General features: G+C 38.9%; 1 protein-coding gene across 3 annotated transcripts in view; it reads right to left on the bottom strand.

Moving 5' to 3' along the window:
* Nucleotides 1–27,416, bottom strand: part of KIF13B (kinesin family member 13B) — a 166,472-nt gene that overhangs the window by 89,035 nt on the left and 50,021 nt on the right. For all 3 annotated transcript variants that reach the window (XM_023755815.1, XM_023755823.1, XM_023755820.1), the window contains exons 7-12: nucleotides 25,868–26,002; nucleotides 23,933–24,045; nucleotides 20,637–20,748; nucleotides 13,261–13,473; nucleotides 11,810–11,920; nucleotides 7,485–7,619 (exon numbers count right to left, since the gene is read on the bottom strand). In XM_023755815.1, coding sequence (XP_023611583.1) covers nucleotides 7,485–7,619; nucleotides 11,810–11,920; nucleotides 13,261–13,473; nucleotides 20,637–20,748; nucleotides 23,933–24,045; nucleotides 25,868–26,002 — 819 coding nt within the window. The remainder of the gene's footprint in view (nucleotides 1–7,484; nucleotides 7,620–11,809; nucleotides 11,921–13,260; nucleotides 13,474–20,636; nucleotides 20,749–23,932; nucleotides 24,046–25,867; nucleotides 26,003–27,416) is intronic.

Here is a 27,416-nt window from a genome sequence, read left to right as displayed (position 1 = left end):
GGGTTTCTTCTCTCAACAACATTGGAGTGGTGTTTCCAAGGAAACAAAGGGTTGGGATCCAGCACTGTGCCATGGTATCCTGTTCAATCCTCAAGGTCAGGGGTCCTCAAACTTTTTAAACAGGAGGCCAGTTCACTGTCCCTCAGACCGTTGGAGGGCCGGACTATAGTTTAAAAAAAAACCATGAACAAATTCCTATGCACACTGCATATATCTATTTTGAAGTAAAAAAACAAAACGGGAACAAATACAATATTTGTATTTGCATGTGGCCGTAGTTTGAGGACCCCTGCTCAAGGTATATATATAATACAGAGGACATTCCAGAAAATGTCTACTGCTCACTTTTAGCTGAGGCTTCATGGTCAATCACATACTTTCCTAACCTGGAGAATAGGGCTTGACCAGGTGTAAACTGTAAGTAATGCTTTTGTGACATTCAATAGCAGAATCTATTCCATGTCTGTCTCCATTCCCCAATTGGGTTCCTCCTTCCCTGTCTTACAACACCAAACAAAAGGTGGAGAGAAATTCAAAAAAAAAAAAAAAAAGAATCCAAGGAGAAAAAGATCATCTAAAAGAGAAAAATGCCCCAAAGCACTAGCCTTAGGCCATTTCTATATCTAATCACTTTCCCCCTCCCATGGGAAATTCTAGCAGGAGTCCTAATTGTGCCTGTGGAATCCTTTTCAGTACTGGGGATAGAGGTGGAGAAACATTTGCATCATGAGGTTGCAGAAAGGAGAAGAGAGAGAGCAAGAAATTAAAAACCTGTTTGAAAAAATAATGAAAGAAAATTTCTCTTACCTGGCAAAAGAAATAGACATATAAGTCTAGGAAGTGCAGAGTCCCAAACAAGAGGAACCCAAAGAGCCCCACACCAAGACACATCATAATTAAAATGCCAAGGGTTAAGACAAAGAAAGAATCTTAAAAGCAGCAAGAGAAAGAAACTCAGTTACCTACAAGGCAGCACCCATAGGACTGTCAGTTGATTTCTCAACAGAAACTATGCAGGCCAGAAGGGAGTGACAATAAATATTTAAAGTGATGAATAGCAAGAACCTACAACCAAGATTACTCTACCCAGCAAAGCTATCATTTAGAATTGAAGGTCAGGTAAAGAGCTTCACAGAAAAAGCTAAAGGAGTTCAGCATGACCAAACCAGTATCACATGAAATGTTAAAGGGTCTTCTTTAAGAAAAAGAAAAACAACAACATGAATAATAAAATGGCAACAGATACATATCTATCAACAACTGAATCTAAAAATCAAAATAAACAAACAAGGAATCTGAAGAACAAAATAAACTGATGAATAAAATAGAACCAGCCCTCGCTGTCTTGGCTCAGTGGCTAGAGCATTGACCTGTGGATTGAAGGGTCCCAGGTTCGATTCCGGTCAAGGGCACGTACCTCGGTTGCAGGTTCGGGGAGCATGCCAGAGGCAACCAACAGATGTGTCACTTTCACATTGGTATTTCTCTGTCTCTCCCTCTCCCTTCCACTCTCTTTAAAAATCAATGTAAATAATATCCTCAGGTGAGGAGTAAAAAAAAATAGAACCAGAGGAATGGAAACGTGGAACAGACTGAAGAATCTCAGAGGGAAGGGGGAGGGGAGCGGGAAGAGATTAACCAAAGAATTTATATGCATACTAGAGGCCCAATGCACAAAATTTGTGCTAGGGGCTTGGCCCTCACAGCCCCAGCTGCCTCGGCCTCTCATGGCACCGGCTGCCTTGCTGCTCCATGGCCCCACCCATCGGTCATTCTGGAAAGTCGTCTGGAAGGTTGTTCCAGAAGGTGGTTCTGCCATCTGATCTAATTAGCATATTAGTTATTTATTATATAGGATACGTATAACCTATGGACACAGACAATAGGGTGGTGAAGGCCTGGGGTGGGGCGGGAACCAGGTGGAGGGAAGGGCCGGAACATCTGTAATAATCTCAGCAATAAATTTTTTTAAAATTCTCAGAGATAAGATATTAACTCAAACATGTACTTATCTAGTCCAAATTCTAAATGAAAAATTACATTTTTCAACAAATATATTGAGCACCTATTTTGAGCTGAGCACTGAGCCACTAGAGCCAAAAAACAGGAGAGGTCCTAATTATAGAGCTTACACTATAAATGACTATTTAAATATCTCATTTAGGGTTATAATCTATCCTAATTTGAATGATGATTTGCTAAAATCTCAAATATCAAGTTCCAAAAGCTCAATTCTGCCAAAGCTTTACTCTTTGATGTTTAAACAAGTTAAACAATAAGCTTTTTGATAAGTTCTTCCTATAGAGCTCTAAACACTGCAATAAAATACCAATGAGGAAAAAATTAACTTATCATAGGTTGGTATAAAAGTTTATCTAATCAGTAACTAAATTCTGTGAAGGTACAAGGTAATTAAAATAAAAGTTAATCAGGGATAGGCTTTTAGTCTCTACGTGATATATGAGTATAATGAATGACTCTTTAAAAATACTAGTTTTAGGGAGCATTTGAGATCTTGCTCCTTGGCATATGTTGTCAGTTTGACTCAAATAAATTCATAAAAATTCAAAAATTCAAAAAATATACTAGTTTTAGGGAAAACTTTAGCAAACACAAAATATTGCTTTAAAATCTCAGAAACAATAAAAAATAGAAATGGCTTTTTAACCTTTCTTCATTTAAATTTAATTTCACTGGAGATGATTAGTTAACTATTCTATGAATTTACTGGACCTTGCTTCCTTTATGAATGAACTACCTATGTGGCTTTCTTGAGACTCCCTTTGATCAACTAAGTCCTAAAGGGTGGGGAAATAAAGGAGAGAGACAGGACATGTTCACTAGTGACATAGCACAGTGTGGCTTTTCCCTTCCTGCAATCAGGGAAAGCAGCATATTAGTATAGACTGTGCAGTCCCTCAACCTTATCAATATTCTCAATTTCTGAAGGGAAAAGTAAGTGAATGCCAGGGATAATAAGCAAAAAAGTTTTTGTTACTCTTTACATATCTAAATAATCAAAATTCTTTAACAGTCCGGTCTGTGTGGCTCAGGCTGTTAAAGAGTGGTGGTTGAGCATCAACCCACACACCAGGAGGTTACCAGTTGAATTTAGGGTCAGGGCACATGCCCAGGTTGCAGACTCAATCCCCAGCAGGGGGCGTGCAGGAGGGGTAATTGATCAATGTTGATGTTTCGTTCTCATCCATGTTTCTCTCTTTCTTTCTCTCAAATTAATAAAAACTTTTTTTTTTTTTAATTCTTTAAAAACATTTTTTTAAAAAAATTCTTTAACCAAGAACTCACTCTTGCTCAACATAACCAAGACTCTGAAGACAGCTTTTCTGGAATGGAGGTAGAGAAGGAAGAAAAGTTATCTGCCTGTTTTTTACATTCAAATACTAAAATAAATGATCCAAACTGCTGCCATCCAAGAACTTCTAACATGCCACAACTTCTTATTCATCTTGGGTTTCTTGAAGATTGGTACACAGCTCCATAAACACTGAATGACAGCTGCCCCTGACATTCTGATCACCTCAATTAGTGATTAGCAAAGATAACAACATGAAGTTTTCTTTCAATGGGAGCTATGCTATGGCGTCAACATGTGCTTTGAAGCTTCTACTAAATCACTGGTACAAATCCTTATCAAGTGTGCATAGGTATAATATGCCTCAAATCCTTCAGAACCACCCTTGCTTTCCCAGCCATTGATAGTTGACTTGCGTGTGTGTATGGTGTCAGAGGGGTACTAGGCTTTTGGGTTGATCATTTCATAAGTTATATACATGTCTAATCACTGTTGTACACCTGAAATTAATATAATATTGTATGTCAACTGTAGTTGAAAATTTTAAAAATTACTTTAAAAAATAGCTGACTTGTGAAAAGAGTAGACCCAGAACTACCTAAGCAAAATAGCTCTCCTGAAAGATTTGGTGGATGATTCAGAGGCGTGATTGGACTCAATCACACTATGATCCCATTTCTATAATTAAAAAATATGTATCAGTATAAATTCATACACATACATATGGGGATAGACCCAGAGGATACAGATAAAAATACCAAATATTAACTATGAACATCCCTGCATGTTTGAATTAGGATGGTAACCACCACCCCCTTCTTTTTCTAATATGTCTTCATAAAGCTTTTTAAGGGTGGGAAGTATATTACTACCATAATGTTTGTAAGGTAAGGGAAGCAGCTCTTCCCTCTAGAAGCTTGGCTCATGCTGGAATGAATCTCCAAGTTGACCTCAGAACTCAGGCAGGTCTTGCTTTGCATGTGAGCACAGGACATAAAAATAACTGTGCAAGGAGATCTTACTAATCAATGGGAAAGTTGCAATTATCCTATGACCTTTAAAAATGTCTATAAAAACATTAAGAATTCTCATTGCTATAATGTACAGGGAAATGAAAAACTAGTGAAACATTTATTTAGGATGCTGCACTGAAATTTAAAGCATTTTATATTTCTTTATATAAAGCTTATCCAGAGTTGTCTGAATAGTGCTTGCCATCTTCTCAATACATAACTTACAATACGGAGTGAGCTTATGGTCCATGCATTGGCAAACTGTCATACTCCTTTCTAAACTTCTATCATTTTATCCTTTGTGCTTTCAATGTTGCAAAATATCTATGGGAGTTCCTTATCTAAGTGTTGTCTGGCGCACTCCCTTGAGACATCTTTATCATCACAACCACTTTCACTATTTACCTTGATAAATTCACCCTCACTATGTTCTTCTGGCCGTGCATCTAGAATCTCATGAGTGGGGGCAGTGCCAACATTATTTACTAAATCATGGCAACTAGAATTTATGTATATCATCACTATGTAAAGCACGGATTGCCTGTACATGCAAATAAGTTGCAAAATTATCTTGTGAGTTATCTTCTATCTAGGGCATTGATGGCGAACCTATGACACGCGTGTCAGAGGTGACACGCAAACTCATTTTTTTGGTTGATTTTTCTTTGTTAAATGGTATTTAAATATATAAAATAAATATCAAAAATATAAATCTTTGTTTTACTATGGTTGCAAAGATCAAAAAATTTCTATATGTGACACGGCACCAGAGTTAAGTTAGGGTTTTTCAAAATGCTGACACGCCGAGCTCAAAAGGTTCGCCATCACTAATCTAGGGTTTGGCCCCATACCTCACCTCTGCCAGTTCTGGACAGAACAAATAAATGGAAGATACTGTTCTGGAAGAGAACCATACAACTTGGAACTAGAAAGAACATTAGAGATATTTTAATCCAGTGCCCTCATTTTACAAGTGGGATGCCCAGAGATGTTAAGTCATCTGCCCAGCATCTCTATTGACTTGAGAATTTGAAAGCAAAAAAATACAAAATACACAGCCTCCGAATTCATCCGTCCCACATCACGGTATAGCTTTACTGAAGCAAAAACTGTTCTTGGACTGAGATCATCCTTTTGAATGTGCTTGGTCATGAATATACTCTCGTCATGGGGTTGGCTTGGACAGTGAAGAAATCCACCCTGCCTCAAATCCTGCCAAAGCGGGGTTCACCACACAGTCTGAAACAGAATCCCAGCACCTCCACACAAGGCGGCCAGAAATATTTTGACTACCCTCCAAAAGCCTTTAAATAGTTTCTTTGTTTAACTTTTTAGTTAAGGAACAGATATGAATCAGTTTTTTTCTGGGGTGTCTGTGTTTGTGTTTTCCAATTTGAAATTCGCCACATCAGAAAGAGAAAGAATTCGTAGTTCTGAGAAGTAAAAAGGGCAGAATATTTCAAGTCCTGTTCTAATATTGCATCTCTCCTAAAGATGTAAATATCTACAGCTGACATTCTAACAAAATGGTGCCAACACTGTCTAGAAGCACATTAAGTGATGTGATAATACATCATATATTTTTAATTGATTTTTTTGAAAGAGAGGAAGGTAGAGGGAGAGAGAGAAACATTGAGGTGAGAGCGAAACATCAATTGGCTGCCTCTACAGGGAATTGAGCCTTAATCCGGGCATGTGCCCTGACCAGGAATCAAACCAGCAATCTTTCCATACATGGGATGATGCCCAACCGAGCCACACTGGCCAGGGCTTAAAAATTTTTAATTGATTTTTAGAGAGAGAGGAAGTGAGAGAGAGAATACTACAACATATTTTTTCAATAGACAAGGATAACGTGCATAAAGTACCACAGAAAATATCAAATGTGAAAATGATATGTGGAATATTTTATATTTGTATAGTGCTTCTGTTTATATAGAGCTTCTATATATACAATCTCATTTAATCCTCACAGGAACTCTGTGAGGTAGCCAGACAGAGAAAACTTCCATTTTAGAGGAAGCATCTGCAGGGGATGGCAAAGGACTTGAGATCAAACTTCTGTTAAATAGTGATGTGGCTAGAAACACAGTGTTGCCCCACAGCAGCAAAGTACCTGATAACCCACACGATTGTATGTATCAAAGACATGATTTAACCACAGTTATAATACCAGTAATAAAACATGGTATTCAAAATTACACCATGTAGTTATCCCAGGATATCTTTGAAAAAAACTGGGAAACTAGCCAATACGTCATGATCTCTTTAGTCTCTTTGGAAATGAAACCACACAATTCTCTAATTTTAAAGCAGTTTCCAACTTTATCAGTTCATTATCTTTACTTTCCTAGTCACCTTAGTTAAAACCACACATATTATGAGGAGGGAAATTTTCCTCCTAATATTTATTAACCTCCTGTGAGAATCATATAGTCCATTATATAACTCACTTACGCTCTGGGCTTGATAAAAACAATTTGGGGTCACTCCTCATGATTTATGTAATCTCAGGATTCATAAATTTGTCTTTTGTCTTCTTCCTGGTGTGTCCCACTATTTATAGCTTTCAATGTACAACAGTATTTGTTTTATTCCTATTCCACACTCTGACCCTTCCAGTCTCTAAGTGACCTATTCTCTCTTTTTTTATAAGTTGATAATCCAAATTTTTAAATTTTCCTAAGAGTTACTGGAAACACAACTTTCATATCAAGTGATCCTATGAATATAACTTTCTTCAAACATTTCCTCTTGTAAGCTAACAAAGCACTCACACAAAGGCATGCTTCATATAAACCACAAAAGGTTCAGTCTACTAATGAATCAGTTTTAAGTCATTCCTTAAGCTTTAAAGTAGTCTATTTAACAATCTGGTATAAATCAAATTAAAGAATAATAGCTAAGCTACTTAATTTGCTAGAAATAATATCAGAATATCATTGTTTATATTACAAGGTTGAATGACATTACTCAAAAAATAAAAAAGGAAACTATTCCAGAAACCCAAGATTTTTCTACACTTCAGCTTATTCAAATAAAAACAATTGGCTAATTCATTATTTTGAATAAGCGTAGTTCTCCAACTTAAAAAAAAAATGCTGTGAAACACTGTTCTATTTCATGACAGGAAATAGTAGCAAAGCCTATTACTTCACCTTTAAATAGTAAACCAGAAGTTCATTCAAAGCAGGATCAGCATTCAGATTAACAAGGAAACATTTATCATCCCCAACTTTAATTCCAGAAGATTGAAGAGATATTCCAAGACTTTCAAGTTGTTTCTGCCGCTCCTGTAAAGGTATTAGAGAAGTATTAATTCCATAGCTATTGATGCAGTGAGATATAAAGGATCTTATGTTAGAGTAATTATTGAATAACCTTTTAAGTCAAATATGTTAACTTAGAACATGGCATTATAGATTACTAGAGGCTCGGCCTGGCCTGCGCCCTCTCACAATCCAGGTACCCTCGGGGGATGTCGGAGAGCCAGTTTCGGCCCAATCCCCACAGGCCAGGCCAAGGGACCCCACCAGTGCACAAACCCGTGCACCAGGCCTCTAGTATGCATATAAGATTTTTGGTTAATCTCTTCCTACCTTTCCCCCTCCCCCCTTCCCTCTGAGATTCATCAGTCTGTTCCATGTTTCCATGCCTGTGCATTGAGCGTCTGCCTCCTGGTGGTCATTGCATGTCATAGCTACCGAACGGTCGGCCAGTCACTTAGGCTTTTATATACATAGATTGCATTTTTTTCTCTTTCCAAACTATGTAATGTTTGTTATTTTACTTTATTAAGTTTTTCATTTTGAAAAATAAAGCCATTACAAATAACAACCAAGTATACTGAGTTCTCAATTTTCATTCTTGAAAATAACATCTTGAATTCATCTTTCTCACTTAATTCTGTACATATGAGCAAATGTACATTTGTTTTACTCAACTGTGATGTTTCTAAACAGCCAAGTTTTCAACACACTTTCTACTTGATGCCTCATTGACTCCCCAGCCAGGATGAAAGCCAAACTCCTTCAGCGAAGTCCACAAGGCCCTTCAATCTGGCCTATTTAATGTACTCCCATCGTCACAACTTGTCACTCCTACTTTCAAAACCTATACTACAGTTGCATGGAACATCTTCCAGGTCCCTGCAAGTGTGGAGAATGCTCTATTTAGCGTAAGAGACTTTATACCTGTGTCTTCTAGCTAGAGCACACTTGTTCTCAACTGGTAACTGTTTACTTGCCCATTTCTCTACGTGGCATGCATCCTATCTATCCACTATGTACTCCCAGCTCAAAGCATAACACACACTGAGCACTCAAACGTTGGTCTTATAAATTTATCAAAATAAAACTTGCATATGCACTCAAGTGCTATTTTCATAAGGATATGAACGTTTCTTTTTCTGTGCCTACTGTCACTGAATCCTCAATATATAAATGTATGCATATGAATGGATACATATGAATCCTGCAACTGATGCTCTATAATTAAGGTGTATGAATTGGGGCAGAGAAAGGTGTCTGGCCATTATAAATAGCAAACTGTAATGAGTCACTGCCACCAAGGACTTTTGATTCTGGGGAAAGACAAAACATGCAAAGTCATTTAATTAGGGCCACACAATAAATATGCAGTATAATTAACTCACAGCTTCAGAATCTTGCTGTTTCTAGGGATACCATCCTAATTTACATGGCCACTGCAATCCAGTCAATACATTTCGCCTAGAAGTATACTATTACAAAAGTTGGGATATTTTGTTTCTGGGTTTTTGAATCAAGTCTCCCTTCTAACAAAAAACACTACGGGGTTCTTTTAGAAGTTCTGATTGGTGTAGCATCAGACATTAGAGTTTTCAGCTTTCAGTTCTAAGAAATGATTACCCTTGATAAAAAACATGTTCCTAAAATGAGGAGAGCAATTCTGACTTATCTTGTGTAGTCCTTTCTAAGGCAAGGCTCTTTTACATAGGAATTTGGGTAGGCAATTAAAGAATTATCCCAAGAATGAAAAGAAACATACTTGCTAACTCCTGATCATGTCCAGGTTTTGATTTCAAGAGTAGAAAAAATGAAAATAAGAGATTGTTTGGTATCACAGGTATGTCACTGGGCTTAGAAATTAGTCAACTTGAGTTCTGTTTGTTTGCTCAAAAATATTATTGAACACCTACTTGAGAAACAAAAAGTAAGGCCTTTTTTCTTGAGAATCTTACTCACTCATCTTACCTAATAATAGACAAACATGTAAATTGATCGTCCCTCCGCTACACTCACCAGCCAATCAGAAGAGTATGCAAATTAACCCAACAAAGATGGTGGTTAATTTGCATACGTAGGCACAAAGCGGCCAAGCAAAGACGGAAGGCTCCGGGCCCGAGCGAAGGCCTGGGTCCCGCGTGCCGGAGGAAAACCGGTGCCGGCAGCCAGGGGAAGGGAAGGCCTATTGCACAAATCTCTTCGTGCAATGGGCCTCTAGTTAGGTAATAAAACTGTTCACACAAAAATTGAACAACAGTAAAGTACTGCATGACTTTAGGGTCTGAAGGGTACAGACAGCTGCCCCTGACTTCGATGGCAGGGATGTGTGGGGCTGGCACACTAGAGAAGCTGCCACAGGGCACAGAGCACTCTGAGAGTCCAGACTGGGGACAGACATGTGGAAAGTCCTTCAAAAATGAAATCCATTTAACTTAGTTTACCCAGATGTTCTCAAGGTTATCTGGCCGTGGACCATTTTTATCTCAGGAGACTTTATTAACAATTTCTGGCTATACTGTCAGAGATCTTTCAGAGAATGTAAGACAATTTTGGAAGGAGATCAATGATCAACAGACCCAGTGAGAGAGGAGAAGAAAGCTCAGCAGTACTGAAGCCTGAGGGCTTGGGAAGATAAGGTATTAGATAAAATCAGGCATAGTCCCCAAAAAGGACATCTGAGAGAGGCAGAGAACAGCTAGGTAAGGAAAGATGCTAAAGATAAGATTCGCTAGCACAGCAATCTCACTTAGACCTACCCTCTTTTGTATCAGCAAAGCAATCCAAGCACAAGAGCACTTCAAAGTCAATGTTTTATTTTGGAGAACTCAAAGAGTTCACACAAATTAGTTCCCAACCGAACAATTATCGGAATGATATAGTTTATGAAAAACAGAAGAGTGAAATATGTAATGAGAAATAAAGTTTATACCTTGGTATATTGTCTTCTCTGTAATTTGAAGAATAGGGTTTAAAATGACCCAATCTGGTGACATAGATAAAATAAGATTGGTCATATATTATATTGAACTTTAATGAAACTGGGTGATGAGTATATGTGGATTTATTATACTCTTCTCTTATCAATTTTGAAGTTGACTATAATAAAAAAATTTTTAAATGGACTTAAAACCTCGTTTGCATTACTATAAATATAACATTCCACTTCATGCTACATAATAGTAATGCCCTACAACTTCTGATATATATAGATTGGTTCTGGACAGCACATTTAAAGATGTAATCTACTGGGAGGCAAAATAAATGGCAAGTTCTATGTGCCTGCCAATCCAGGGAACAGCTGAAAACACGAGAGATTTTTAAGTTTAGAAAAGGAGGGAAAGAGGCAGAGATGATTTTAAATATCTGGTCAATAATTGTCTTTCAGGGCTGTTGGGAGGATTAAATAAAATACTGTACTTAAAAGTGCTTAGTATAGGCCCTAACACATATGTGAACCCAATTGGCTATTTTATTATTAGTTACTACATAAAATTGGGATACTTTTTCTTTTAGCTTTGGAAGAATAAACTAAGGCCAATGAGCAGAAATAAAAGAATAAAAGACTTCTATTAAATAGCTACATTAGAGTTGTCCAATCATGAAAAGACTGATTGAAGGGGTACTGAGCTCTACATTATCATATATGTTTCTAAAATAGAGGCTGAATGAACCATCTAACAGGAAAGCCACAGCGTAAGTCTTTTATGACTTAGCTGGACATTTTAGGATTTTATTCAAATGCTAATGCTTCCACCCTAAGATTTCACAACTCGATATCACGTGTTCTAAAAATGAGAGTCACCTCAGATTTAAGAATTTCATATTACTCTTACTGAGTTGTCATATGGAAGCAAGAATCTCACAACCTAATATCTACTGCTAATAATTTTGTGGTTTGGGCAAATTTCTTTAGGTCTGCAAAGTACTTAATAGAATTGGATGTTCAGAGCCAGAGGCTACAAAGTAGCTCTTTATTAAAAACTTTTTTATTACCCTAAAAAATTCTTTCTTACATGATGAACAATTCATTGTAATCATGTCTTTTTTTTATCCTTCAAATAAACTTTGTAAATATAAACTCTTGGCGCTAGATTCTTATTAATGGTGCTATATTTGCCATCCTCAAAGCGAGAAAACTAAAATAAAATCAGAAACGCCCTCTGAGGTGCCTGACACAAACTGCCATCAGGTTTCTCTCTAAATCAGGGAACACGAACCTGGGCGATCTCCTCGGTTGTCCTTAATTTCTCCTCCCAGGTCACAGTCATTTCCTGGATTAGCTTCTCTGATTCTTCCAGCCGTTCTTTTAGCTCTGGAGACTTCATTGCCTATAAGCAAAATGTTTATTTCATGAAATGTCTGTACGATGTGCTAAAAAAAAAAAGATTCGCTAAATCCAGAAACCAGAAGTAACCATCTGCCTCCTCTCAGCTCTGCGGCTCCCTGAGGTCTCTGATCTACCTGCGACTTAACTGACTGCCACTGATGCACAGCAGCCCGGCTGTGTGGGTCCCACAGACAAAGCCAGTCATCCAGGATGGGTATGAAAGGGAGACAACTTTGTCCTTTTCCTCCAACGTTTAATGAGATAGTTCAAGCTATCAAGGGCTTATTCTTTAAATCCCCATCAGCCATACATCTAAAGTCATACATGATTCATTCTAGTCTTTACTGATAACGACTTTGGGTATTTATCCAAGTACGCACAGACTACATTTGTACGTGTTGCAAACTAGATGGTGTTATTACTATCAAGAACAGAGACACAAAATTTCAAAGAATCCTGATGAACTTTAAGAGTATTCCTTAAACATAGGATAAAATTCAACAGGCAAAAAAGATAATAGTTTTGACCATGTATTTTACCAATTTGCTACCAGAAAACAGGCTATGACAAAGAAGAAAGCTATGGTCCTGCCCCAGGAAAGAGTCCCACAGTGCTGGCAAACTGTGGGAACAGAAAGGCTAATTAGAGGAGGAATCATGATTCTGATATTTTATTCCTCTTTTGACAAAAGGCTGAGCATTCAGTTGTAGGTGAGAATTGTGTAGGTTTCAAAGTCAGTTATGGAACATAAATACCACATATTATAGAATGTTCAAAGAATACTGGAAATAGAGTACCACTAAATAGATGGGTACTGCTGATATAAAATATACTTTCTACAAAAAAAATTAACCCACAACATGGCAAAAATAGATTATTAAGGTATGAAAGATCTCCTTAAGATTTCCATTCTGACAGTGAACAAATGATAAACACAAATCTGTTTGATTCTTCTTCCAATTAGTTTATGCACATTCTCCACCATTTTCTGCACTAAAATTTAATTATATGCATTTTTCAAGTGTCTCTCTTATTCTCCCTTATTCTATTACACCTCTTCTCTCTTGTCTGCTACCTATACTATAGAATGAAACAGTCTCTCAATTGCTTTTATTCTTTCTTCCCATTAAATCTTTTAATACCTATAAAAATTCTCTAAATTGCAATTATGACAATCTGTCTTCCTTTATTTATTACTCATCTCAAATCTCTCTTCCTATAGAAAATTCAAAAATTCTAAGTGAATTACTCGTCACTTACGGCTAAAGGGGAAGAAAATTCAAGTTTAGCTTTACTAGATTTTCCTAGACCCATAAGGCATCACTCAGCTGTGCCTTATACCTCTGCTTTGGTTAGCTGCTCTCGGAGTTTTTCTACTTCTTCTCTTAGATCTCGGATGATTCGTGCGTTAGGATCCTCATTCACCACAGCGTGGTTCACGATGTGCTTGGCGCGATCTGCATAACGCAGAGTTGAAAGGGTTTCGTCATAGTTATCAGCTGCTGGACTCACAGTAGCTACCATGGCTGTCTTACTGTTGCCCCCAAGACTGTCCTAGAGAAGGAGAAATTGAGTAGCATTTTAAAATTGGTACAGAACATCATATGAGGAAGTAGCAGTCAGAAATGGTGAGATAACATCCCAAGGTCAAACACATATTTAAGGACCAAGTTGGGACTAAAATACAGATACACTGACTCTCTGTCCCATGATCTTTCTTTTCTGCCAAGTTACTTTTCTGCAAAAGGGAATTTTGGTTTTTGAGAATGGGCAGAAAAATACAATAAAGTCTACCTATATTTTAGTTTAATAAGAATTAATTTTAAGACAATTTGTTCTCTTTTAACAGACAACATGATGCTATAAGTCAGCCGATTACTCAGAATAAAAATAGAATTTCTTAAATGCCTACAAAATCTTCCTTAGAGGAACTGAACAATTGTGATACTGTTATCTGATCAAAGAGTGATTACCTACAATCTACTCCACAAGGCCTTATACTTGGAATCTCTGAGAAGCCTAAATAATGGCCCAGAAAGTGTTGCTGATCAATCACCTTGTAAAGTTTTTAAAACAATAATTATACAAAAAGGTACAATTGCAGTCTTATTAAACAAAAGATACACTGACGGTATTTCATTTTACTCCTTTGATATCACTTCTAAAACTACTAAAATAGACTTTATGTTCTACACAACCACTTCCACAGGCCAGACAAGGGTGCCGAACAAAAGGTACTCACCCTCATCATACTGAACTGAAAAGTATAGTGAGAGGGGGTTTGAATAGGCTCCAGCAAATTTAAAATACCACTTTCACTTGAGAATATTAAAAATAACTAAATATAACTGAATTACAAAACTAGCCTTGGGAAATCAAGTCCACCCCCACTCCACTTCACCATACAATGGCTATGGCAGGCAGCCTCTAAGATGCTTTCCACCTCCTTGTAGTAATACCTTCCCTTGAGTGTGGACAGAACTTGTTTATTTGCATCTAAGAAACAGAATACAGCAGAAGTGATAGCATGTCATTTCTGATTACAAGAAGATTGTAGCTTCTATCATGGGTGTTTTCTCTCACCACTGCCATGAGATGAGGTGGTCCTTTGAAGGGACCATAGGAATGAGTTTGGAAACAACTATTTAGGTGAGCATATGCGACCCCTGTCAAGCCTTATGATAACTGCAACCCCATACACTCTGATTGCAGCCACATGACAGATGCCAGCCAGACCACTTAGTTAGGCTACACCAGGAATCCTGACCCATAGAAGCTGTAAGATAATAGATGATTGTTGTTTTCACCTGATAAGGTCTAGGGGTAATATGTCATATAGCAATAGATAAGTACTCATACACTAATATACAACCCCAGGATGAGAAGAATTACCCAAGATAATAAATTCAATACCCTCTTTCAGTAACAAAATATCACTGAATATAGTCTCAAGATTAGAGAGAACACTCAAACAGGCCAGTAATAAGGAATTCATTAGATCATAAGAAAGACAACATTACTTTTGGGCAGCATTAACTGACATAAAATTCTTACTTTAGAAGATACAAAGTTTTTCTAATATCAATGTATCTAAAATGTATTCGAGCATCTGTGATCTATACAATCTTTGTGCATAGACTTTATTTCGTCCTCAGCATTGGTAAATTGGATTACTAGTCTCCCATTCTACCAATAAAAAATCAGAGGTTTGTTCTGACAAAGAAGGTTAAATACTCTGCCTAAAGATCCAGAACTAGTAAATTGAACAATATTCTAATACAATTGTATTCTGCCTTCAAGTCCAATATGATTTGACCTGAGGAATAAGTAAGGTGACCTGACACCTTCCCAAATCATTGTGTCCTAGAGCCAGAAACAAAATCATTCCCTGGAGTTCATAACAGTTCAATATAATCACAGACAGTACGTCTGCTTATTCGTCCATTACTGAAAATTTGGGTTTACACAGAAAACATAGCTAAGATCATTATATCTAGTTAGGAAATACACTGATGCATGAAAAAGGAAGGAAAAATAAGTCATCTGGGCTTTAGGAAGCAAGGGCAATTTCTATGAAGCCTGTATGAGTGTGTACTTCACTATTCACTTCGAGATGCTGATCTCACATTGCTGGTGCCCAGCTCTGGAACGTTCAGAAAAATGTCAAGAAGAATCCCATGCACATTAATGAAATTCCAATGCCATATATAAAGATCACAGGAATTACATCTCAGATGGCAATTCAGCTCACTGGCAACACCGTGGTGGGGTGCTGCCCTTCAAGAACCCCGGCATTCTGTTAGCCCACATGAACAGCAAATACTGCTGGGAAAAAGGGGATGTGTAACAATAAGTGGCAAAGGAGAAAGCATGCACATTGTGCTTCAATTTGTGCTGAGAAAAGGAAACCTGGCAAACAACAAATCCTTGATATTTTAAAAGCTCTTGTGCATGAGCAACAACAATATGCTTATATTCAAAAATGGCCTCAGGCCATTAGCAAAAAGGAAATGGCAACAAAAGACCTGGCACTCTTTCAAGGAGAAATTATGAAGCTTCTTGTTTACTCTTTAATTGTTTAATTAGGCAAATCAGCTGAGCTTTGTTTCGAATGTAGCAACTGCAAATTAAATGGACCCTAGGAGAGAAATTTAATTTTGGAAGTCAGAATTGTTTAAAGAACTCTTTGAAGTCATTTAATGAAATTATTTCATTTTACAGAGGAGAAATTGAGACCCAGAAAGAATGACGACTTACCAAAGGTAATAATGCTAATTCAGAGCAGAGTTGAAATCATTCATTCAACTCTTCATGGAGTTTACCATCTAGGGCAGTGGTTCTCAACCTTGGCTGCACATTAGAATCACCTGGGAATCTTTTTAAAATCCTGATTTCTGGGCCTCATCCTCTGGAAATTGTTTCTTTGTTACTAATATTGTGGCCCCACCCCATAACAAAGAAACAGAATTTCCGGAGGATGAGGCTCAGGAATCAGGATTTAAAAAAGATTCCCAGGTGATTCTAATGTGCAGCCAACGTTGAGAACCACTGATCTAGGGGGTGATGCTGGTGAGCAAATACTACATGATAAGAACTAAAGTAGGGATAAATACAGTATGGTCTGGGAAAACTGAGAAAGAGCAGAAAGCCCAATCTCGAAAGGTTAGGGAAGATCCCAAAGAAAGTGATATTTGAGACCTTAAGGTGAATAAGCATCACTGGGGCAAAGGGAAGGAGAGTGGTATAACAGACTGAAAAGAGGAGGAAGAATGTTCCAGAGTCAGAGCAAAGTCCTAGAAGTCACTTAGCTAGAATTGATAATATCAAGAGCAAAAGGTGAACAATGAGAAGTAGGGAGCGGTCAGATTATGAAGGACCTAGTAAGTCACAAGACATTAAGGAATTCAGACTTTATTGTAAGGGCTTCTGGAGAGTTATTAAAGAGATTTAAGTTTAAAAAGAGCATTAATATAGAAAGAAAATGCAACCTAACTGTAAAGAACAAAATGGACTAAGAAAGCTTAAGGGAGAGGTTTCAATCATGTAAGGGAGAGCTGAAGTCTCCACTATGTAAGTGGCAATAAGAATGGGGAAAAGTGGATGAATTTGAAAGATAATCATTATTGGAGCATTTGTTACCAGATGTTACTTGATGTTGAGAACCATATTTAGAAGGTTACACACGGAAGCCAAAATCCTCTTAATACAAAATGGTTCTCCACAGGCCACTTACCAAATGAGTAAGCCCTCTATGGCCCCTGAGAGAAGAGCACTCACATCTATGCCTGACCAGGAGTATCAGAGTTTCTCCAACTCTCAGATGTTATGAAAATCAAGAGCACAGCATAATTATAATGCAAATACAATGCAAAAAAAAAAGAACTTTACAAAGAAATTGCAAGTCTTATATACGATGAGCACTTTTATAAGTTTAATAAAAGTTACATTGGAGAATACCAGAATCATACCAGGTCAAACAAGGATAGGGAGAGTTAGACTAATTAAGAATTAAAGAAGGAAAAACTAACAGGGACATAAAAGCCACTTCAAAGGAGAATGATTTGCATCTCAATGGATTCCCAGAGGCATTTGGGAAAACTATTTAAACCCCAAAATGTATTTTGCAAAAATGTCCCTACTTAGGATCTTGCTTAAGTCAAACAGAATAAAGAAGGTCACATAGTTTTTTTGTGTGGTTTTGTTTTTTTTTGATATATTTTATTGATTTTTTACAGAGAGGAAGGGAGAGGGATAGAGAGTTAGAAACATCAATGAGAGAGAAACATCGATCAGCTGCCTCCCACACACCTCCTACTGGGGATGTGCCCGCAACCAAGGTACATGCCCTTGACCAGAATCGAACCCGGGACCCTTCAGTCCGCAGGCCAATGCTCTATCCACTGAGCCAAACCAGTTAGGGCAAGAAGGTCACATAGTTTTTAAGGAAAAAAAAAAAGACAAAAATCAAAAAAAGTATTCATTTTTTAAGCTTGAAAATTTACACATAGAAGTTACTATTTTAACTTAATTTTACTAAACAATATAAAGTCAAATTTTTAAGAAAGGGTTTTGTTTTGTTCCTCAAGTTCAAGTATTTCCAATAATTTCTATCAACACTGGCAACAGTCAAGTGCTTCTCCTCCTAATCAAAAATAACCTTTGATGACCTTTTGCCTACGCAAAGAAGATGGGCAGCGAAGCCCTGCATTCCAACCTTGTTTCTGTCTCCATTGCCTCATCTGTAAAACAGGAACACCACCATTTACCTTCCAGGGGTAACTGAGATCATGTACATAAAGCACTTAGCATGGTACCTGATTCTACTAAGTTCTCTTGGCCTTCAGCCTATGGAATGGCCATTAGGCCAGTGGTTGGCAAACTCATTAGTCACCAGAGCCAAATATCAACAGTACAACCATTGAAATTTCTTTTGAGAGCCAAATTTTTTAAACTTAAACTATATAGGTAGATACATTGTTATTAACTTAATTAGGGTACTCCTAAGGCTTAGGAAGAGCCACACTCAAGGGGCCAAAGAGCCGCATGTGGCTCGAGAGCCGCAGTTTGCCGACCACGGACCTAGGCCATTTTAACTATATCAACTAACAAAAGGTATTTCCTATTGTCTATTTAAGTGGACTGAAGTAGCAACACTGAAACAATAGGACAATGACTATTCTGTCTTTTAAATCAGGCACATGCAGGGAATAACCATGAATGATTAGGAAATGTTTTTGTGGAAACTTTGAGAAAGAAGTAAGTATCTTATTGAGATTTCTTCTGGAAATTAAACAAATTATATTTTAAGGTTAATTAGTAACTTATGAAGACCAGTACAATTATTTCCTTGGTAGTGAAATGTTTGGTAATATCCCTTTAATTCAAGAGTTATTTAGAAGTAGTTTTTAACTAATAAATTTTGTTTGTTCAAAATTGAGACAGATTCATAGACACAGAGAATGAACTGGTGATTGCCAGAGGGATAGGGGTTAGGGGACTGGGTGAAAGAGATGAAGAATTAAGAAGTACAAATGGGTAGTTAGAAAATAGTCATGGGGCCCTAGCCACTTTGGTTCAGTGGATAGAGCGTCGGCCTGCGGACTGAAGGGTCCTGGGTTCGATTCCAGTCAAGGGCACATGCCAGGGTTGCAGGCTCAATCCCCAGTAGGGGGCATGCAGAAGGCAGCCGATCAATGATTCTTTCTCATCATTGATGTTTCTATCTCTCTCCCTCTCCCTTCCTCTCTGAAATCAATAATATATATATGTATTTATGAAAATAGTCATGGGGATGTAAAGTACAGCATAGGGAATATAGCCAATAACATTGCAATAAATATGTATGGTGCCAGGTGGGCACTGGAAGTATCAAGGGGAACACTTTGTAAAGTATATGATTGTCTAACTACTATGCTGTACACCTGAAACCAATACAAAATAATAGTGACTGTAATTGAAAAATAAATGTAGAGTTATTTTTAAAAAGTTTTGTTTGTTTATTCTTTTGTTTTAAATTTCAATTTTACTTCACTTTGGCCAAAGGAAGTAACGTACCTGATTTTCTACTGTGGCAAATTACACTAATACTGTATGTTCAAATGGTGTGCAGAGTTCTAAAAAGTAAACTTGAATACTAGTAACCCGTTAAGAGGGTATAGAAACTAGAAGAAAATCCTACTCCTTTTACAAACACAGTTCTCTAAACATGTCATGGACTACGTCAAAATTGTGTCCACTACTAAGCTACTCAGGGACTTATGTTTAACTCATCTTTATAGTCTCAAACTCTGGCACAATAAGTAATGGGTGTTCAATACATAAATCTTGATCAAGGAGAAAATAAGCTATCACAAGACTAAACAGAGTTCATAAAATTATTACTCCATTTAAAAAAAAAAAAGGAAAAGAGGGGTTGTAGGAAAATATTGTGTTGTAGGTTGACCACCCTATAAAGAGTTAAACTGTCACTAGATTTTATATCCTCTAACTCCCAGGCCAATATTCAGTTCATCAAGATTAACGGGGCCTTGAAAGACCAGAGGAAACCTGGAAATAGTCTCTCTTTCCCCCGAACTCCTATTACAGGTCATTACTATCTCCTGTGGAATCACTGACTCATGTTATAATATTTTATGTACAGATCGTATCTCCCTTACCAAACTCTGAGCAATGAGAGGGCAATGTTCTCCACGGCACTTCACACAGGTGTTTTCTTTCTTTCTCATTTACATTTCTCTCATTGACATTGAATCAGTCAGAGAATCATTATGTGACCTGCTCTATATTCTTAAACAACACTTTAAAAAGCTGAAAGCAAATTAAAACGGTCATGAGTAGTGTTGAAGTTAAACCGAAATGCAAGGTCCAAAAATGTCAGTCAAATAAATGACATCTGTAAGAAAAACAGTGGTCCAGCTGGGTCTGTAAGACGGTGGAAACTCCTTTCCTATGCCTCACTTGCCTATTAGATTAGCATGAGGTCCTTCTTCTATTCCCCCAAATCTCAGGGAAACTGTGGGATCCAGTGCGCACCAAACTCCCACTGCTTCCAGTTCTGCTGAATCAGGAAGAAACCTGTGCTTAATCAATTAAATTATGGTTACCATCTAACAGCCTAATGATGGAGGAAATGATCATTGCAAAGGACTAATATTCTACTTGTTATTCTTCCTGCTACCAACCACCAAGAGTAGACCAGGAAGGGAAAAAAAACTTACTTTGAGCAGCCAAGTGAGAACTGAGTCACGATACGGGACAAATTTATTCTTGGTTTTGCCGGCACTCTGATCTGCTAGGGCTGAGATAACCAGACCAAGGGTTGTGAGGGACCTGCATGGTGCAACAAACCATAATAATCATAAAAAATGGAGTATATCAAGTATCGCTTTTCAGCACAAAGATTGAACCTCAAGATGCCTTTGAACCTGCAAGAAAACAGTACTATTGTCAGCATTTTGCTGCTCCGTTTAAAAACACATAAACTCTAAAAGCTGATATCCCTCTAATACTACTGTAAGCAATAAAATTGCTTAGCTCGGCTTTTATTTCATTTTTATAAATAAAGATGTGAGCTATAAACCTTTGGGTCAAGATAATGACATGAACACCACATATCTTTAAGAAAGGAAGCTACAAATACAATACAATTAATTAAAACATCATATATATATATATATATATATATAAATATATATATACCACACATATATATATACCACATATATATATACCACCACCATATATATAACTAGGCCCAGTGCACGTAATTTGTGCACGGAAGGGGGGTTCCCTCAGCTCAGCCTGCACCCTCTCCAATTGGGGACCCCTTGGATGATGTCTGACTGCTGGTTTAGGCCCGATCCCACAGGCAGTCGGACCGCAGTTGGACATCCCTCTCGCAATCTGGGACCGCTGGCTCCTAACTGCTCACCTGCCTACCTGCCTGATCACCCCTAACTGCCTCTGGCTGCCAGCCTGATCACCCCTAACTGCCCTCCCATGCCGGCCTGGTTGCCCCAACTGCCCTCCCCTGCTGGCCTGATCTCACCCCCAACTGCCCTCCTCTGCTGGCCAATTTGGTTCTGATTGATCAGTTTCTATGCCAGTCAGCATCAAAAGCTCCACCTCCTAGGCAGCCATTGGCTCCCCACAGCACCCAGATTTGGTTCTGATTGGTCGGTTCCTATGCTAGTTGCCATCTCTGGGCCTATCAACGGGGCCTGATCAGAAAGGCAGGGCTGATCAGCAGCCCCAGTTGAGGCCTGGAGAGAAATGGAGGCACCACTGCTGGCCAGACTAGGAGAGAAAGAGAAAGGCAAGTGCTGATCAAAAGCTGCCACAGAGGCAATGGATCAGTCCCTGCTTCTCTCTTCAGGCTTCTCTCTGGCCCTGATTCACAGCTCCCTCAGCAGTCAGTGCTGGGGTACCACGCCTGCAGCGGAAGCAGTCGCAACCCAGCGCTGACTGCAGGGCTGACTTCTGGTTGATGGAGCCTTGGTCGTTACTGGTCGCAACCAGCCCTGACTGCAGGACTGACTTCCAGTTGGCTGAGCCTCGGTCGTTACTGGTCGTTATGACCCAGAGTTTTTATATATTAGGATTGGTTATATACTGTATATCGCCATTGGATAATAATAGAATCTGCATGATGGTGTTCTATGATCTCCAGCTGGTTACTGATGACTGGTTATGTCCTTCTGGGAGCTACAAAGACAGAAAAATTCCTGTCCACAGGAGCTAACATTTTAGCCTGAGGTAGAAAATATAGCCATGTGAAAGAATTGGTGAACAAAACATCTATACTAATAAAAGAGTAATATGCTAATTAGACCGGGAGACCTTCTAGAGACCTTCCGGACAAAGGCAGGGGCTTGGCCAACCTGCAAACTGCCCCCAAACGGGCCTCAGCCCCTCGCCCAGGCAGGCCATGTCCCCGCAGGGACCCTCACCCCAATGGGGGCGTGGCCAGCCTGCAAACTGCCCCAGTCCCTCACCCAGGCCCACCCCACCCCCCAGGGACTCCCATCCTAATAGGGGGCGTGGCCAGCCTACAAATGGCCCTCAGCCCCTCGCCCAGCTGGCCAAGCCCCCCGCAGGGACCCTCACTCTGATGGAGGCATGGCCAGCCTGCAAATGGCCATCAGCCCCTTGCCCAGGCCCACCCTGCTCCGATGGGGGTGTGGCCAGCCTGCAAACCGCCCCAGCCCCTCGCCCAGGCCAGCACCGCCCCCAGTTGGGACCCCCACCCCTATGGGGGCGTGGCCAGCCTGTAAACCACCCCAGGCCCCTCACCCAGGCCGGTTCCGCCCCCAAGGGGACCCCCACCCTGATCCAGGACCCCCTTCAGGGTAGACCAGCTGGCCCCCACCCATGCACTAGGCCTCTATCTATACTAATAAAAGGGTAATATGCCAATTAGACTTGGAGACCTTCCAGGAGACCTTCTGGACGTCCTTCTGGACAAAGCCATGGTGGCGGGGCTGAGGCAGAGGCGGTTAGGGGCAATCAGGCCAGGAGGGGAGGGCAGTTGGGGATGATCAGGCTGGCAGGGGGGACAGATGGGGGCAATTAGGCCAGTGGGGGGTGGGGGGCAGTTGCAGGCGAGCAGGCTGGCGGGGGGGGGGGGCAGTTGGGGAAGAAGGCCAGCGGGGAGGGGCAGGGGCAGTTGGAGGTGAGCAGGCAGAGTGGTTAGGGGTGATCAGGCAGGCAGGCTGGCAGGTGAGCAGTTAGGAGCCAGCGGTCCCAGATTGCAAGAGGGATGTCTGAAGGATGTCTGACTGCCGGTTTAGGCCCAATCCCCCAAGGGGTCCCAGATTGGAGAAGGTCCAGGCCGGGCTGAGGGACATCCCATCCCCGTGCAGGAATTTCATGCACTGGGCCACTCGTTACTTCATAAAGCCCTAACCTCTAGGAATAAATAAGCACCACAGCAGTCATAAAAAGGAAAGCCAGATGTGGCCCGTATACATGCTGCTGTTTGTTCAGACAGTGACACTCAGGTCAAGATCAACAGCTGGACTCTGATTGACTGATTACCTTTGTTCTGTTCTATAGCTTAGACCAGCAGTTCTCAACTGGGGGTGACTGTATCCCCACAGGGAGCAGCTGGCAATGTGAGGAGATAATTTGGGCTGTCACAACTTAGGGTGGAGGGAGAGAGGTGGCAGATACTACCGCCACCTAGTGGGTAGAGGCCAGGTGTGCTGCTAAACATCCTAGATAGAATATGGTACACAGAACCACTCCTATGGACAAAGAATTGGCAGGCCCCAAATCTCAAAAAGCCACTCCTGAGAAACCTCTGATTGGCTGAGGCTGTACTCCTCAGCCCCATCAGACATCTGACCAAAACATAAAATAAGTTCAAGCTCATAAAACAATATACATCTGAAAAACATTCAAAACCATTATAGCCTTAATCGACCCAGAATCTTATTATTTTAATAACCACAGAAGTTCACCTATTTGGCTATTAAATCAACAAAGCAATAACGTAAGCTCCTGAAAAACTTACTTGTTAATGTTGCTCCCCTCCTTCAACCTGTCACCAGCAGCTCCGGTTTTTGTTGCCCGCTCACTGCCAGCTAAATCCACCAAGCTCAGTTTGCCCACTTTCTCTCCAGATGTCTAGAAAGTAAATTGACAAATACTAATACACAGTTAAGGAATACAAAAGGTGATACCATCTCTACAGAATGAGTTTATTATAGAAATCCTTTATTAAAGAGTTACTGTTTTTTCAAAATTAGTTTGTGCTGCTATAAACCAGCGTGAGAAAACTGTACAATCTTGTAAACACAAAATTATACAAAATTCTGGATACAGAGATCAGACTGGTGGTTGTCAGAAGGAAAGGTTAAAAAGGTGAAGGGACTGAGAAGTACAGATTGGTAGTTAAAAAACACATGAGGATATAAAGCACAAGCATAGGGAATATAGTCATTAGTATTGTACTAAATACATGTGGTTCCAGGTGGGTACTGGAAATATCAGGGGAACACTTTGTAAAGTGTCTGACTATCTAACAATTATGCTGTACACCTGAAACTAATACAAAGTAATATTGAATGTAAACTGTAATTAAAAAATAAATTTTTAATATAAAAATGTTTTATATTAAATCATACATTAACATTTTATTTTTGGCAGCAATACAAAAATGTGGGAAATCAATGCCAAATTCTATAGACTGGATCATTTTTTTAAACTTTCCTTTAAAATATACATTCATATTTATTTCCATAAATAAACATATTGCTACAAAAGGATATTCAGCTTTCCAAATCAAAAGTACTTCTGGTTAAAAAAAAAAAAGGCTTCAGTATGTTTTTTGCTTTATGCTGAAAAGGAAATAGGAAACAAAGAACTTTTTGTTGTTACACTAATCTTGCTGTGATGGCAATAGAAGAAAAATAAGCTTTCAGCAAATAAAAATCCTGCCAAAATATAGTGCTTTGCCAGGGTAATTATTTTAGCTTTTGGTATTTGAAATCGATTTGCTGGGGGTGGGCATCATAATAAAATATGCAAAAGTTCATATTAAAAGAGGAAAACACAAATGTGTAAGTCAACAGAGATGTTTTCAGTGTGTAGAAGCATATGTGTATCTGGCTCTGTTTACTCTTACAAGTTTCAAAACTAAATACTCAAAAAAATCATTCTATAAATCTAGCAACTTATAGTACAGTTTCCCCAGTGCAATTTATTCCTTCTAATACTTAGCTGCTTAGCAGAAGGTAATATTTCAAAAGTATCTCCACTGAATCAACTAGAGTACTAACATTAGCTTATACCATTAGCCATCATAGTTCAAAGCTCAAAAAATGCTGTGGGGGAAAAATGCTGTGGCAAAGACTTTGGACCATCTTTTGTATAACTTCTGCTCCGCCTTCTTTAGCTGGAGATGGTGGAAAGCTAAAACTTACATTTCTCAGTCTCCCTCGCAGGCCAGGGTTATGGGCTGACTTGGGTTCTGTCAGATACACTTGCTTAAGATTTGGAAAACAGAAGTAAAGCAAAGGCCATCCTCTGACCCTTATTGCTTTTTTTGTGGGTTTTTGCTGGCATGCAGGATCGTGGCAGTATGTTGTCCTGGATCACAGCTATGGGGCATGCCTGGAACTCACAGCCACAGCATAGTGGTGGCCTCAGGGGTAGCATCCTGGTCAATAAGCTTGTATTGTTCTGGAAGTTTTTCCTAGAGATTCAGTCTAGAACCCACTCCTCCTCAGATGTTCCAACAACTTTGCAAGCCCCCACATCCCTCCTTTAAATCTCTTTCTGTTTACTAAGAGTAGCTTTTGTTTCTTGTCCTGTGTCCTAACTGATACACATGTTTAGTTAGGACTTCGAGTCATCTAACACCTGAAGAGAATAAGATAAACCATGATCCACTTTACAAATTTAAAAAAAAAGGGGGGGGGGGTCATACATTCATCTGAACACCTACCCCAGACTTCACATCGTACAAAGTATGTGTGAGGGTGATTTTGAAGACCGCATGGGATCGACTACTCTCCTCATTCATGTTGGTTGCAGCAACTGTACGAGATTTATTACCCTCAGACATCAAAGACTCAATATCCTAAGTGAAAACAAGTCACAGACATACATTTCATTATCCATCTAATATATATTAAAACTCTGCTACACTAGGAAATACATGAAAAGTTTCACTACTTATTCAGCCATAGTTGACATTTACACTTTATTTTTCAATGAACATTAAACCTCAGAGTACAATAGCCAATACTGCCCATGAAAACAAATAAAATACACTATTTTCTGTAGGTGTAAATAAAGTGGCAGCTTTGACTGAGAATTAGAAAAGTTTAGACACCATATGTTGAGTTTCATAAAATGGACAAATATGTCATGCCAATCTTCATCTCATCTAGAAATTTGAAAAAAAAAATTAGTTTCTTTAATTACAGAAGTAATAGAAGCTAACTGTTAAATCAAATTAGATTACAGGAATAAGCAAAAAGCAAAAATAATTTATAACCTCTCAAGCAAGCAGAGCATCACCTCACTATCTTGGAGTATATCTTACCAGACCTATTTTTAAAAATAAAAACTTCAAGAGACTAATTTCTGCACTACTTGTTGGCATTACTGCTAAAACAGAGACAGCATGATGTAATACAGAAAGATCATGGGATCTTCATTTTAAAAAATGTTACAAGCTCTAAAACAGTTACTTAAACAATCTAAATTTGAGTTTCATAGGTAACAATGCAGAGCTATAACATCATCTACATTATAAGGATTTAATTGAGGAACAAGAAAGATGATATGTGTAAGAGTCCACTAGCTGCCTCCTTCTATCCAGTCTCCTCCTCTTTCCAGTAAAGGAACCCAATCTTCAGTGAGCATATTGCAGCATGGCTAAGGGACATTTCCCAGACAGCTTGAAGCTCAGTCTGGCCATATGACTAAGTTTTAGCGAATGAGAGGTAAAGTATAATACAGGTCACTGGGAATTGTGCTTAAAGGGGATAGGCATACTATTGCATTTGGTTCTAGAGCCACCTTGAACTATAAGAATAAGGGCATTACCAGAGCTGGCAGGAATCTAGTTTCCTAACAGCATCTTTAGGGCCACCATAGCAGCCCTTTCACCATTCATTCTTTCATTCATTCCTTCATTCATTCATCTTTCATTCACTCACTCAAATATATATCGAAAGCACCTACTATGTGCCAGGTACATTTTAAGATACTGAGAACACAGAATGGTCAAAACATAATAATTCATATTCCAAAGAACTTAAATCCTGTTATATGTAGCCAAACATAATCCTGACATACCCACATAAAAACCTTTGAAAACCATAAGGTTCTATTTTGCTGTATAAATTTTTAAAAATAATGCTTAAGGAAAACGTCAACATTATAAATAAAATGCCTCAAAGTAAAAATATTAACTGTAAAAAGATATATAAATAGGCACCACAATGGAAAAATGACAATGTTCTAGATCCATTCTAAATCCACTT

This window comes from Myotis lucifugus, unplaced genomic scaffold (genome assembly GCF_000147115.1).
Source record: "Myotis lucifugus unplaced genomic scaffold, Myoluc2.0 scaffold_1, whole genome shotgun sequence".
Taxonomy (NCBI): Eukaryota; Metazoa; Chordata; class Mammalia; order Chiroptera; family Vespertilionidae; genus Myotis; species Myotis lucifugus.
Note: the sequence above shows the minus strand (reverse complement) of the source record. Positions and strands in the feature narration are given on the sequence as shown.